This window comes from Ailuropoda melanoleuca, chromosome 2 (genome assembly GCF_002007445.2).
Source record: "Ailuropoda melanoleuca isolate Jingjing chromosome 2, ASM200744v2, whole genome shotgun sequence".
Lineage (NCBI taxonomy): Eukaryota > Metazoa > Chordata > Mammalia > Carnivora > Ursidae > Ailuropoda > Ailuropoda melanoleuca.
This window is the reverse complement of record NC_048219.1, coordinates 166,493,682-166,507,481: the sequence shown is the minus strand read 5'-3', so window position 1 is coordinate 166,507,481 and position 13,800 is coordinate 166,493,682. Positions and strand designations below refer to the sequence as shown.

Sequence of the window (13,800 nt, the reverse complement as noted above, 5' to 3'; positions counted from 1 at the left end):
CACTAGAGGAAAGGGGACAGATAAACAGATTGATAACTAACAAATAACCTGAGTAACAGAAAAGAAAACACAGCTAATTATTCAATTGGCTGTACTCTTTAGGAATTTGTAAATTAAATGAATGTTTAGAATCCAAATAGGGCATCAACTGGTCTTTGATGTCTGGACATTTTGTGTGGCAGATACTTCAAGTGCAGAAAGATCCCAAATAATTCAGTCCCACATAAATCTGGAGGCTTTTTACAGGCACTAAGAAAGAATCATAGGGAGGGTAGTGGAAGCAAAGTGACTCAAGTTCTCTCTCATTCCATTTTTTCATTTGGTCATGCAGTAATCTTTACTGAGCATCTTCTATGTGCCAGGCACTGTGGTAAGCCATGGAATATGAAGCCATTAGATCCAAGGCCTTTTCTGGGTGAATTGGAACTTCATTTCCTCCCTGTAAATCTTGGCTTCAAATGACTTCTCTCTGAATGCAACGAGACCAAGCCTCCCCTGAGATGCTGTAGTCCCTACGCAGATGGCACAGTGCATTGTTTGATCTGGACAAGAGCCCCTGATTGTTTCCCATTCGTGGGTATTTTTGAAATCTCATCTTGGTTCTGGAGTTTTACTGGGCAACTTGCTAAATGGGGCAGGAAGTTGCTGAGAAGAGTTATGAAATCCTTTGTCCTGGAACTTGGGGTATCTAGACACGTTTTTGCCTACAGTTTGAAAGCTGATTTTGGTCTGTGTATTAATTTCCTGTTGCTGCTTTAAAAAAAAAATTATTTATTTGAGAGAGAGAAAGCACCTCCCCACTGACCAGGGAGCCCGCTTCTCCCTCTGCCTGAAGCTTCCCCTGCTTATGTTCTCTCTGACAAATAAATAAACAAAATCTTTTTAAGAAATTAAGATTTATTTATTTATTTATTTGAGAGAGAGAGAGAGAGAGCTTACGCTTGTGAGCAGGGGGAGGGGTAGAGGGAGAGGGAAGGGGAAGCAGACTTCCCACTGAGCACAGAGCCTGAGGTGGGCCTCAATTCCACAACCCTGAGATGATGACCTGAATTAAAACCAAGAGCTGGAACCTCAGCCAACTGAGTCACCCAGGCGCCCTGATAATCTCTTTCTTTTAAGGCCGTCTGATTAGCAACCTTAATTCCATCTGCAACCTTTATTTTCCTTTGCCATTTAACCTAATTTATTCATATGTTCCAAGGATTAGGACATAGACACCTTCGGGAGTCATGATTCTGCCTGCCACAGTTTCTCTTAAGTTTTTTCTAGTTTTCTGGCTTTTCTTAGTAGTTTCTCAAATCATTCCTGTGAAGTTGGTTGATAAATTTCACATCTGGATAAACTGGTGAATAAACTGGTGCTGAGACAGAGGCTGAAGGCCCGCTTAGCGTTACCAAGAAGACCAGGCAGGGGGACAGCTGGGTGGTTCAGTTGGTTAAGCGTCTGGCTTTGGCTCAGGTCATCCCAGGGTGCTGGGATTGAGCCCTGCATCGGGCTCCCTGCTCAGTGGGGAGCCTGCTTCTTCCTCTCCTCCCCACCTGTGCTCTCTGTCACTCTGTCTGTCTCTGTCTCTCAAATAAATAATTAAAATCTTAAAAAAAAAAAAAAAAAGACGACCAGGAAGGACTTCACTCATTTCCGAGGTGTAGAATAATATGTTAAGTAGAAAAAAGCGAGATACAAGAGAGAATGTAAAGTACAATTACAATCTCATAAAAGTATATTTTGTAAATGTATAATCATGGTGGAAAGACTGGAAGAAAATATATTAAAATTCTAGTAACAGTGGTAATAGGGTGTTGGGCATAAGGTTACAGTTAGTTTTTTTTTCTTTTCCCTTTTTTAAAAATAAAGTTAAAAATCCAGTAATATGATTAGATTATATTAATACATGGAAAACATGTTAAAAATTAACATTTTATTGTACCCACCCTCCTCTCAATTCCTTCTCCAACATTATCCTGGACCTTTAACCACCAGAAGTTACTATAAAACCTAAAAGGAGACAGAAGGGAGCCGGGAAGGGAGATTCTGGAACAGGGAAATAAGCAACAGCAGGAGGCTGGCTGTGATGGTTTCAGGCTTCTCAGGCCTGCCTTGGCTTTGCCAGTCAACTCCAGCTTTCGGTTTCTTCTGAAATGAGTAATTAGTGTGCACAGAGTGGCCTGTTGTCCACACTCCACCAGAGTGCTTCCTTTAATAAGAGACTTTCTGACCAGCCATGTTCCCAGTGCCCGCCAGGCCTCCGTATGCAGAGGAGCTGAATGGACCCCCAGTAACTGTCCCCACCCCTGCACTGGCTGTCATATCCACCCTGCCCCAATGCTAGCCAGTGAGGGTTTTCAAAGAATGGAAGGAGCCGCTGCAGGCTGTGCTCCTGTTCGGCAGATATGGGGTGGCAGGGTGCCAGAGTCCCTAGGAAGGCAAGAAAAGCCTGGACAGCCAGCTGCCATTTCACCACAGACAGTGGCCAGCCTTTGTGTGCAAGAGTCGACAGGGGTAAAGAGGGAAGTCCAGAAATCCCAGGACTCCAGACAAAACCCTGCACAATTTGACCCCACCCACTTCTCCAGGTACATTTCCAGCCAAGAGTCCTACCTGTCTAATTGCCCTGACTTTCTCCAGCTAGCTCTCCCCTCTAGGCCTTCACTTATCTGTGACAGGAAGGTTTCTCCCCACTTATTTATATCACAAGACTCAACTCAAATTCTACCTCCTCCAAGACGTAGCCAATCTAATCTGGTCCTTGCACACCCCTACTGGGTAGAGGTTATGGCCTCTTCCTGTCACACCCTGGCAACTAATATGTTCATCCAACAACTATGTGTTGAGCATCTGACATAGGTCAGACACTATTCTAGGCACTGACGAGTTAATAACCACTCAAGATGTTAGCTCAGTTGAATCAAAATCCCCAAAATGTCTGTACTTCCCTGCTGAACACCTGTGTCTTGAACGGCCTACTTCAGTCAGAAGTCCTCCTCTGAGGAGGAATACAGCTGGTGCCTCCTGTTTGTCAGTCAGGCTTGCTGGAGTCAGTGTGCTCTGGCAAAGGCCAAATTTCACACGGAGGCTGACCACCCATTGTTGTTGCACCTGTGCAGGTCTGACTGGAGCCAGCCTTGGAGATACCAGGGAAGTGCCACTGGGGTAGAAGTGGGGTGTAATGGAAATGGAGAGATGTGCAATCACTTGCAGCTGTGCCTAGAAAGACTTCTCCACCCCTAGCCTGACTTCAATCAGCTCTGTGTAAACCCTACAACTCTCAGCCAGCCATTTTCTTTGCAGGTTTAATTTCTGTGATTCTGTGCAAGTGATACTTTCTCTCTCCCATATATCTTTGGTGACTATATGTTCCTGGATATCATGCCATTAAAGAGAGAATCGGGGCTCCTGGGTGGTGCAGTCAGTTCAGCATCCAACTTGTGGTTTCCACACAGGTCATGATCTCAGGGTTGTGGGATTGGCCCACATTGGGAGATGCTCAGGGCAGAGTCTCCTTGAGATTCTCTCTCCCGCTTCTTCCGCCCCTCCCACTCATGCTCTCTCTCTCTCTCTCAAATAAATAAGTGAATCTTAAAAAAAAAAAAAAAAAGAATTAGAAAGTGATCTGAATTTTCCCATAGTCACAGTGTTATAACAGGGCTTGATTCCTGACTAAACCATTTAGCATCAAAGATTTGACCAGCCGTATGTCATAAAAGCAAAGGTACAACAACTAGAATTGATAACAGCAAAAATTAAGCTTCAGTTCTTGTAAGAGCTCAGTCTGCCTGGGTTTGAATCCTGGCTCCATCATTTACTAGCTGTGTGACTTTGGGGAAATTACTTGACCCATCTGTGCCTCAGTTAAAAAACTGTCAAATGAGGATGATAAACGTACACATCCTACATGCAAAAAAATGAAGCTGGACCATTACCTTACACCATACACAAAAACTAATTCAAATTGGATCAGAGACCTAAGTATAAGAGCTAAAATTATAAAACTCTTAAGAAGAAAACATGGGAGAAAATCTTCATGACATTGGCTTTGGAAATAATTTAATGGATATTTGATACCAAAAAAGCAGGCAACAAAATAAAAAATGGATAAGTTGGACTTCATTAAAATTTAAAACTTGTGCATCAAAGAACACTATCAACAGAGTGAAAAGGCAAACCATGGAATGGGAGAAATTATTTGCAAACCATGTATCTGATAAAGGATTAATATCTAGAATATATAAAGAACTCCTGCAACTCAAAAACTAATAAAACAAAACAACCTGATTTTAAGAATGGACAAAGGACTTGAGTAGACAATTCTCCACAAAAGGTATACAAATGGCCAATAAGGACATGAAAAGTAAGCTCAATGCTTACTTATAATTAAGGAAATGCAAATCAAAACCATGATGAAATACCACTTCACACCCATCAAGATGGCTATAATTAAAAAACACGCACAGGGGCGCCTGGGTGGCACAGCGGTTAAGCATCTGCCTTCGGCTCAGGGCGTGATCCCAGCGTTATGGGATCGAGCCCCCACATCAGGCTCCTCCACTATGAGCCTGCTTCTTCCTCTCCCACTCCCTGCTTGTGTTCCCTCTCTCGCTGGCTGTCTCTATCTCTGCTGAATAAATAAATAAAATCTTAAAAAAAAAAACACAAAAAAACAGAAGATAACAAGTGTTGGTGAGGATGTGGAGAAATTGGGACCCTTGTGCATTGCTGGTGGAAATGCAAAATGATGCAGCTGCTGCTATGGAAAACAATATGGTAGTTCCTCAAAAAATGAAAAATAAAATTACCCTATGACCCAGCAATTCCACTTCTGGGGATATACTCTAGAGAACTGAAAGCAGGGACGCGAACAGATAGATTTTTTTAAAGATTTTATTTTTAAGTAATCTCTACACCAAGCGGAGCCAGCCAGGTGGCCCGAACAGATAGATATCTGTACACCCATGTGTATAGCAACCTTATTCACAATAGTCAAAACATCGACACAGTCTAAATGTCTATTGACTGATGAATGGATTAACAAAACTTGGTCTATACATAGAGGACTATTATTCAGCTTAAAAGAAAAAGAAATTCTTATACACGCTACAACATGAATGAATGTTGAAGACATTATGCTAAGTGAAATAAGCCAGTCACAAAATACTAAAATGATAACTACTATATAATTCCACTCAGATGAAGTACTTAGAGTAGTCAAATTCATAGAGACAAAAAGTAGAATGATTGTTGCCAGTGGCTGGTGGGGAGAGGGAAATAGGAAGTTATTGTTTAACGGGTACAGAGTTTTATTTTATTTTTATTATTTTTTTTTATAAGATTTTATTTATTCGACAGAGATAGAGACAGCCAGCGAGAGAGGGAACACAAGCAGGGGGAGTGGGAGAGGAAGAAGCAGGCTCACAGTGGAGGAGCCCGATGTGGGGCTCGATCCCACAACGCCGGGATCACGCCCCGAGCTGAAGGCAGACGGTTAACCGCTGTGCCACCCAGGCGCCCCCGGGTACAGAGTTTTAGATAAAAAAAAGTTTTGGGGGCCCCTGGCAGGCTCAGTTGGTGGAACATATGACTCTTCTATCAGGGTTATAAGTTCAAGTCCTATGTTGGGTGTAGATATTACTTAAAAATAAAATCTTAAAGGGGTGCCTGGGGGGCTCAGTTGATTAAATGTCTGACTCTAGATTTTGGCTCAGGTCATGATCTCAGGATCATGAGATTGAGCCCCACATCTGCGTCTGGCTCTGCTCTCAGCAGGGAGTCCGCTGGAGATTCTCTCTCTCCCTCTCCCTCTCCCTCTGCCCCTCCCCCGGCTCACACTCTCTCTCTCTCAAATAAATAAATAAAACTTTTAAAAAGAATAAATAAAATCTTTAAAAAGAGGGGCGTCTGGGTGGTGCAGTCGTGAAGCGTCTGCCTTCGGCTCAGGGCGTATCCCGGCGTTCTGGGATCGAGCCCCACATCAGGCTTCTCCGTTAGGAGCCTGCTTCTTCCTCTCCCACTCCCCCTGCTTGTGTTCCCTTTCTCGCTGGCTGTCTCTATCTCTGTCGAATAAATAAATAAAAATCTTTAAAAAAAAATTTATTTTCTGCCTACTTTTCTGTATTTTTCTATTTTGTATGATGAATAATTATGTTCAGGACAACATAAACTTTATTCAAAAAGCATATTTCTCACAATATTACTTGATAAAATAATAGCCTGAAGGTGCCTTTATGGGTTGGACTTTGGCAGAAAACACCAAATAAAGAGTTAAGAACCTTGAGTCTTGAGTATTAAGCAGCGTAGAATGTATAGGGATATATTCAGTGGAACAAGGTTAATATTACACTTAAATGTAGCCACATTTTTAAGGGAAATGGCAGGATCAATACAACCTTGGTTGAAAACAACTATAGTAATCTAAATCCTACTTATCCTTCAATGGGACAGAGAAATGGATCCTCTATGAATTGAATTTTTGAAACAAATTATTTTTAATATACTATTTAATCAGTGTTCCATTGATTAAGCATTACTTAAAAATATCACCGGATTTACAAAATTCTAAAAATATAAGAACAAGAGGGGCACCTGGTTGGCTTAGTTGGTTAAGTGGCTGATTCTTGGTTTAGGCTCAGGTCATGATCTCAGGGTGCTGGGATTGAGCCCTGCATTGGGCTCTGTGCTTAGCAGGGAGTCTTCTTCTCCTCTCTCTTTTCCTCTGCCCCTCCCCCGACTTGCTAAATAACTAAATAAATAGCTTAAAAAAAATTAAAAATACTAGGGCACCTGGCTTGCTCAATCGGTAGAGCATGCAACTCTTGATCTCCAGGTTGTAAATTCAAGCCCCATTAAAAAAACAAACAAACAAACAAACAAAAAAAACCAAACAAACCAAAAAACTCCATACTTTTTGTAACCAAATAAAAATAAGATATATTTTTTAAAAAGAATAAGAAATACTAAAACAATATGAAAATTCTTTCATATTTCTGATGATTTGAGAAGTACTTGAAGATCCTGCGATGTTTCAAGAGAATCATTATGACTATCATTTAGTTACTACTCCAAATTGTGGTTGTTTAGGTTTTATAGCTATTTGATTTCTAAATATTATGGGAAGCTGAATGAATTAAAGCCCTCAGGAAAAATGGTTACTGCTTTGGAAATGTTTTAACCATATTTTCTTCTTTTTTAAAAAGAAAAAGAAGCAACATGTATCTAAAAGTGTGAGAATTCTGACATCTAATCTCTTGACTCAGCACTTATCTTTGCTCATTAGGAGTTGGGCCACTGAGAAAGCTAAAGACGAAGTGTATGTTGAGCTATAAAACTCAGACATACTGCCGCATGCATGCCATTATATCCAAATATAGAACTGGAAATAATGTGAGTTGGTTGGAAAATTTATGCACCTTCCTGTGATGGGCTCCTTGTGATGGGCTCTAGTATCTGAATGAGTTAGAATTTTACAGGTTTCCCGATTCACAGTTAAGCCAGTAGAGATCCTTCTGTAAGTAGCACAACTCTGTTAACTATCTCACCTCCCCTCCTGCCCCATTTTGGTTCTTTTACTTTGAGTGTGGTGTTTTTAACTTTTGAACTATGGAGTATTTGGACAACAAAATACTGACCCTGAGAAATAGATGATGTGGTTATTGGTTATTGGTTATTTACAATACTCTTTATATTTCATTTCTCTTCCTGATTCCACCTGGCTCCTTAGAGTCAACCGCACTCTCTCTGTCACTGTCTACTTCCTTCAAAGGGATAGATTTTTACTCTTTAAATATATTTTTATTTTTTCAATAGATTTTTACTTTAAAATTTTTTTATTTTATTTTTTTAACAGGGGGAAATTTGATTTAATTACATACATACAGGGAATCATATAAACATGAGAGATTCCCTGCAAATTTTTATTTTATTTTTAAAATTCTGTGATTTAAAAAAATAATGTTTGATTAAAAAGTATGTATAAATAAAAATATGACTTTTAATTCCACCACCCATGGTTAAATGTTGATATGTATCTTTCTGCTTGTGTAACTAATTTTTAAAATTTGGGATTACATTAGAGAGGTGATGTTTTCTGTACTGCCTGGTCTCAAATTCTGGTGTGATTATCTACATGGCTGTATAATCTTGAGTGAATGACTCAAACTCTCTGTGCTTCAATTTCCTCACCTCTAAAATGAGATAATAATAGTACACCCTCAGGACTGATAGGAAGCATGCATGAGTTATACACAGAGGGTACTTAAAGCAGTAGCAGGAACATAGTAAATATTCAAAAAATGTTAATGAACTTCAGTATTTTTATTAGATGAATATTACTTTGTAATCTGCCCTAAGAATATACTGTGGGTACTTTCTCATGTTATTTGTGACTAATACATGACTTTATTGCCTGACCCCAAATCCATTCTGACTGTACCATAATTTTCTTAATGTTTCATTGTTGGACATTTATTATTTTCAATGTTTTGTATAATAATAAGTAACCTGTAGTGAACATTCTTCTGCATAAATCATTGGGCACATCTCTGATTATTTCCTAAGGCAAATTCCTAAAAGTAGAATGCTGAATCAGAATATTAGCTCTTTATAGGCTTTTGCCAAAATGCCCTCCAGAAAAGTCATGTGAATGTGTGCTCCTAATGTCTGAGACAGCTCATTTCCCCATAGCCTCCTCAGCACCGGATATTATGATGTAAAAAGCTTCTTGCCAGTCTGTAGTTTTCATAATCAGATGGTGGTCTGTAGTTTACAAAGCTCTCCTCTTCTGAGCTGTTCATTTTCTTTAATCTCAAATCCATTCAAATTGTTCCTCCTATTTCAACCTATAATGTCTTCTAATCTTAAATTTCTGCCTTGTAACTATTCTTTACTTTCTGATTTCTTCACACAATTTCCCTTCTGCCCACTCGGGGGTAGACAACAGCGTTCTGTTTTGTTACGGGTGTGTGTTATAAATCTGGTAGGTGGGTACCATAGGAGAACAGGAACTTCCCCTCTTTTCACTGAGCCCAAGTCTAACCCAAGATGAAGCTGTCCCCAAATAGACTCTTCTACTTTATAAAGTAAAAATATCCCTGCTGCCTGAAATAGTCAAGTGTCTGAAAGCTGTGGAAGGTATTCTTACTCTTGACAGTAAGTTAGCCTACATAGCAGTGTCTAACCAGGAAAACAGAAATCACTTTAAGTATTTAAACACAGCAAAAATTTAATTCAGGGAATTGGTTGTGCAGCTGATTAGAGAGCTCAGAAGCCAGAAAGACTGTGAGGCAATGCTGAGATCAGTAACATCAGAAAGCCAGCACCATCCCTGGCTCAAGGACAGAGGCAGGAGCAGGTGGGGTCAGCTGAAGGAACCTGGCGACGAGCCACTGACCCTGTCTGTCGGGAGCTGGACCACAGAGGTGATGCAGCTGTTTCTTACCACCTACAGATAGAATGGAAGGGGATAAATACCTGGGCTTTTTTCTCTCCTCTCTCTCCAGTCTCCTTCCAATGTCTTCCACTGGCAAATGTGATTAGAAGCCAGTTGACACAGATGTTTGTGGAATTATATATAGCCTGTGGTCACCCCCACTTTTGTGCAGAGCAAAATAAAGTAAAGGTGAGGAATGGATGTGAGGGCAAACAGGCCAAGGCCTGGCACAGGGACATCTGGGGGCCCTTCCAAGCGCACAGACAATAGGGCATAGTACAAAGTATGCGTGCCCTGGAGAGGTAGGCAATAACGGGCTTGAATTCTGGCTCTGTCACGTTCTAGCTCTGAGACATTGGTCAGGTCACTTAACTCCTCTGAGCCTCAGTTTTTTCATTTATGAAAGAGGGCAAGAAAAACCGTATGTCACTGGGTCCCTGTGAAGATTAAATTAGTAATAGCTATAAAATAATAGTAAGCTTTCCACAATAATTGGTTTCCTTTCACCCAAGAATTTATGATTCTAAGACAAAGGACAATGAGCATTTGGTCACATCATTAAACTTCTCTGTATTTTGGGGCCCCTGGGTGGCCCAGTTGGTTAAGGGTCTGCCTCTGCTCAGGTCATGATCCCAGGGTCCTGGGATTGAGCCCTGCATTGGGCTCCCTGCTCATCCGGGAGTCTGCTTCTCCCTCTCCCTAGGCTGCTCTCTCTCTCTTTCTCTCTCTCTGTCAAATAAATAAATAAAATCTTAAAAAGAAAGAAAAAAAGCTTCTCTGTATTTTGAAAGAAAGAAAAGGAGCATAGGAATCTTTCCTTTTGGAAGCTCTGCCTAGTGTGGGGTAGGTGATAAGTTGCCCAATAATGATAGTGGGAGATGATGTAAGAAACACTGAAAATGCCCTATGTGATTGATTTATTCATTCCACAAACATTTATGGGTACTCACTCTTTTCTAGAAATGACTTAGACGTGGTCTGTGCCCTCCTGGAGATGGTAACAGACAGACAAAGGGAGGCATTGCAATGCCTGATGCTCTGGGAATGTTCCCAGAGGAGAAAGCAATGGGATATCTTTGCCTAGAGAAATGGGAGAAAGCTTCACTGAGGAAATGACATCTGAGTTGCATTTTGAAGGGTAAGCAGGAGCTTTGAAGGGTAAGTAGGAGCGTTGAGGCAGATGCAAAAGCACAGAATCAGAAAAGGGATGGAACATTTGGGGAACAGTGAGCTATTCACGTGGGTGGGGTCTTGAAGGGTTCACAGTTAAGGTAGTGGTAAGAACAACTGGCAGATGTGGCTAGCTTTGGAAGAGAAAGTCAGCTTGAAGGACCTGGCATAGGAAGCTGATGACTTTAGCCTGTGGGGAATGAGAAGCCAGTTGACTTTTAAACTAGGGGGTAATTGGGGTGCCTGAGTGGCTTAGTCAGTTAAACATCTGCCTTTAGCTCAGGTCATGATCTTGGAGTCCTAGGATTGAACCCCACATCAGGCTCCCTGCTAATCAGGGAGTCTGCTTCTCCCTCTGCTCCTCTATCCACCCCCACCAGGTCTCTGCTCTCTCACATGCTGTCTCTCTCAAATAAATAAATAAAATCTTTAAAACAAAACAAAACAAAACAAAACTAGGGAGTAAGCCAGCATCTATAACCTAGCATTGAATAAAGTGACACATCTTCCCAGACTCTCTCTTGGCCTCAGCCAAAGGGCTGATGCATGCAGTTACATCAATCAGGGGCCATGTGGACATCTCATAAGACATAAGAAAGTATGAATCAGAAAAATGAGCACAGGGGTTTTCCCTTAATATTAAATTCAGAATGGAAAAACTCATTAACTTCTGCAGATGCTGAAGGGCTCAAGGTAAATATTTAAAATGTTCTCCCTCTCCTTTCCACAAAGCCAAAAACATCAGAGGTGTGATGATGATGCTTGTGGCTATGAGACAGGATTTCAAGGATTCTGATGAAATGTCTGCTGGCCTGGATCCGTCTGAAGCTGAAGAGGACTTTGTGTTACTCTAACGGAAAGGAAAATACAAGATGATGGTATCATAGCCCCTGATGCTTTCAAAGCCCGTTCACATACATTATCTCATTTAAGCCCCATGACAACTGTGTGAGGCACATAGAGCCAAAAGTACAATCCTATTGGAGAGATGAGGAAACGGTCTTAGGGTTTCATTCCCTAGGGTCTGAGAAGTTATAGCCAAAGCTACAACTGGATTTCCAGACACACAGGCGAGCGCCTTCCCCAAACTCAGGACTGCTCTGCCTACCTGTCTCCTTCCGTACGCCAGGATGGCTTTTCTGAGGTCCTGAAGCGTGTGCAGCTCAAGATCCAGCCTCTTCCTGTGGCCTTTGGGGTGGTGGGGGCCTTTTCTCCTCTCTTCTGGTGGCCATGCTGATATGGCTAAACCTTCTGAGTAGAGGATCAGGGCCCCTTTCCTAGTACTGAATGTTTTAGGGAGAAAGAGGCTCCAGGTGTGCTGGTTGGCACTGCCTTTCTCCTGTGGTTTGCTGACCAGGACATAATCTTCTGGGGACTTCCAGTTCAAGTAATCCTGCAAGGGAAAGAAACCACCTTGATCCAAGGCCCCTTGATAACAACAACCCTGTGCAAGGTGTTTGACATTTTTTTAGTGACTGACTTTCTGTGAATTGCTTCCATGTTGTCACAGGACACAACCATGCTTCTGAGCAACGGATTTCGTTCTCCACATCTCAGAATCAGTAGAACCTCAGGCAGGGTTCTGTTTTACCCCATACAACTTTCAGCAGAGCCATTCATGCCTGGAGGTTTCAAAAGGCCAGTTACAATTTCCTGGTATGCAAGTAAGTAGTCACAAGTATCAAGGGCAGCAGATAACTTTGAAATTAGAACTGGACTAGCTGGCAGTTTAAATAGGGGAAAACCATTCATTCCAACCATCACTTTGCTGTACACAGGGAGACTTTTTATACATTCCAGATGCTATGTAACATTACCTAATTTGGCTATTTAGGACCCTATAAAGTATTGCGTATCTTGTAAGTAAGTAAATGCCATTGGCCACAGAGGTCCTTTGAAACTTTATAGGTCTTTTAATATAGCAAAGGTCAAATATCACGACAAACTACCATGACAATGGAAATCTCTGTGTGATCCAAACATTTTCAAAGAACCCCACTGGGTTTCTTATTCCCAGCAGGATTCAGTGAAATAAAATTCCAGTACAAGGGAATTTTGCCACCTCTTTAAAATCTTCTAAAATGAGATTTTTTAAAAAAAATTATTTTTATTTTTTTGCCTATGTTAAGTATGAGTCCTCTGGGTTGAATTCCAGAAAGTTCAAGGAAGCCATTGAAATGGCACGAACATACATAGCATTTCAACCACAGAGCACAACTTCTAAAAACCAAAGAGCCATCAACTTGCCTAGAACCCAGGTGGAAATTCTGGTCTTGAACCAAACCATCTGAATTCTAAACAGTCTGGAATGTCCTTCAGTCTAAAGCAAATGAGGCTATAAGTCAGTGTGCAAGGGGAAGGAAGAGGGTCTCAGTGGCAATATCGATGTGCAAGCAACCTTCCTTATTTTCTTGAGTTTTACCAAGGAGGAGGGAACATCTACCAGTGATCCCCCCCCAACCTCACTAACAAACTAAACCAAAACACATATGGCTCAGCCCCAAATGGAAATATAGAGCATTCTCCTCCCACCCCCAAAATATGCCTTTATTCAGCTGTAAGACTCACCTCTGGTTCAAAGTAGACTTCTAGCTTCTGTTTGTTCTGGACCAACTTCCCATGTCCCCTGCTCAGGAGAGAGAGCGTGAACATGTTTCCCTTCTGACCGCCCTTCTCAAGGGCAGTTCATCTTGGTTTTGAAGGCTGAAAACTGGTCACACCTCAAGATTTCCTGAGCTCAGCAGGGAGCCCAAGAAGACCACAAACACTGGTCCTTTTATTAAATACATTTTTCCTTCGTACAGCAGCTTCTTAATAACAACCAGCCACACAGGTTAGACAGTGTGTGTCTTTGTCGGGAGAAAAAATAAACCGCAAACCCAGACTCCTCAAGCTCTGGATTGTCTACTCTCTGGGCAACCTCTCTCTCTTCTTCGCCTGCGCCCTTGTTGTCCCTTGGTCCTGTTGCTCTGTTACCGGGCCGTGTGCATCTACAGATCTGGGCCACTGCACCATCCTTCTCATTGTGAGTGGAGCTTGTTTCCTGGTTGCTATGGCAGCACAGGGAAGTGAAGTCTCTTAAACCAGCCTAGGCAAGGCAGACACTGCTGAGGGCAGTGTTCACACACTGGGGGTGGGGAGGGAAGGTCAAATGGACGTTTGAGGGCCCAGGCTCAGATTTCAAGTCTTGATCGCAGGAGCAGGGGTGATGT

At 41.7% G+C, this 13,800-nt stretch overlaps 1 protein-coding gene across 1 annotated transcript in view; it reads right to left on the bottom strand.

Annotated features, from left to right (window-relative positions):
* KIAA2012 (KIAA2012 ortholog) overlaps positions 1-13,564 on the bottom strand; it is a 97,342-nt gene extending 83,778 nt beyond the window's left edge. The window contains exons 1-2 of the mRNA XM_034654972.1: positions 13,157-13,564; positions 11,697-11,981 (exon numbers count right to left, since the gene is read on the bottom strand). Coding sequence (XP_034510863.1) covers positions 11,697-11,981; positions 13,157-13,240 — 369 coding nt within the window. The 5' untranslated portion in view covers positions 13,241-13,564. The remainder of the gene's footprint in view (positions 1-11,696; positions 11,982-13,156) is intronic.
* Positions 13,565-13,800: the final 236 nt, after the last annotated feature.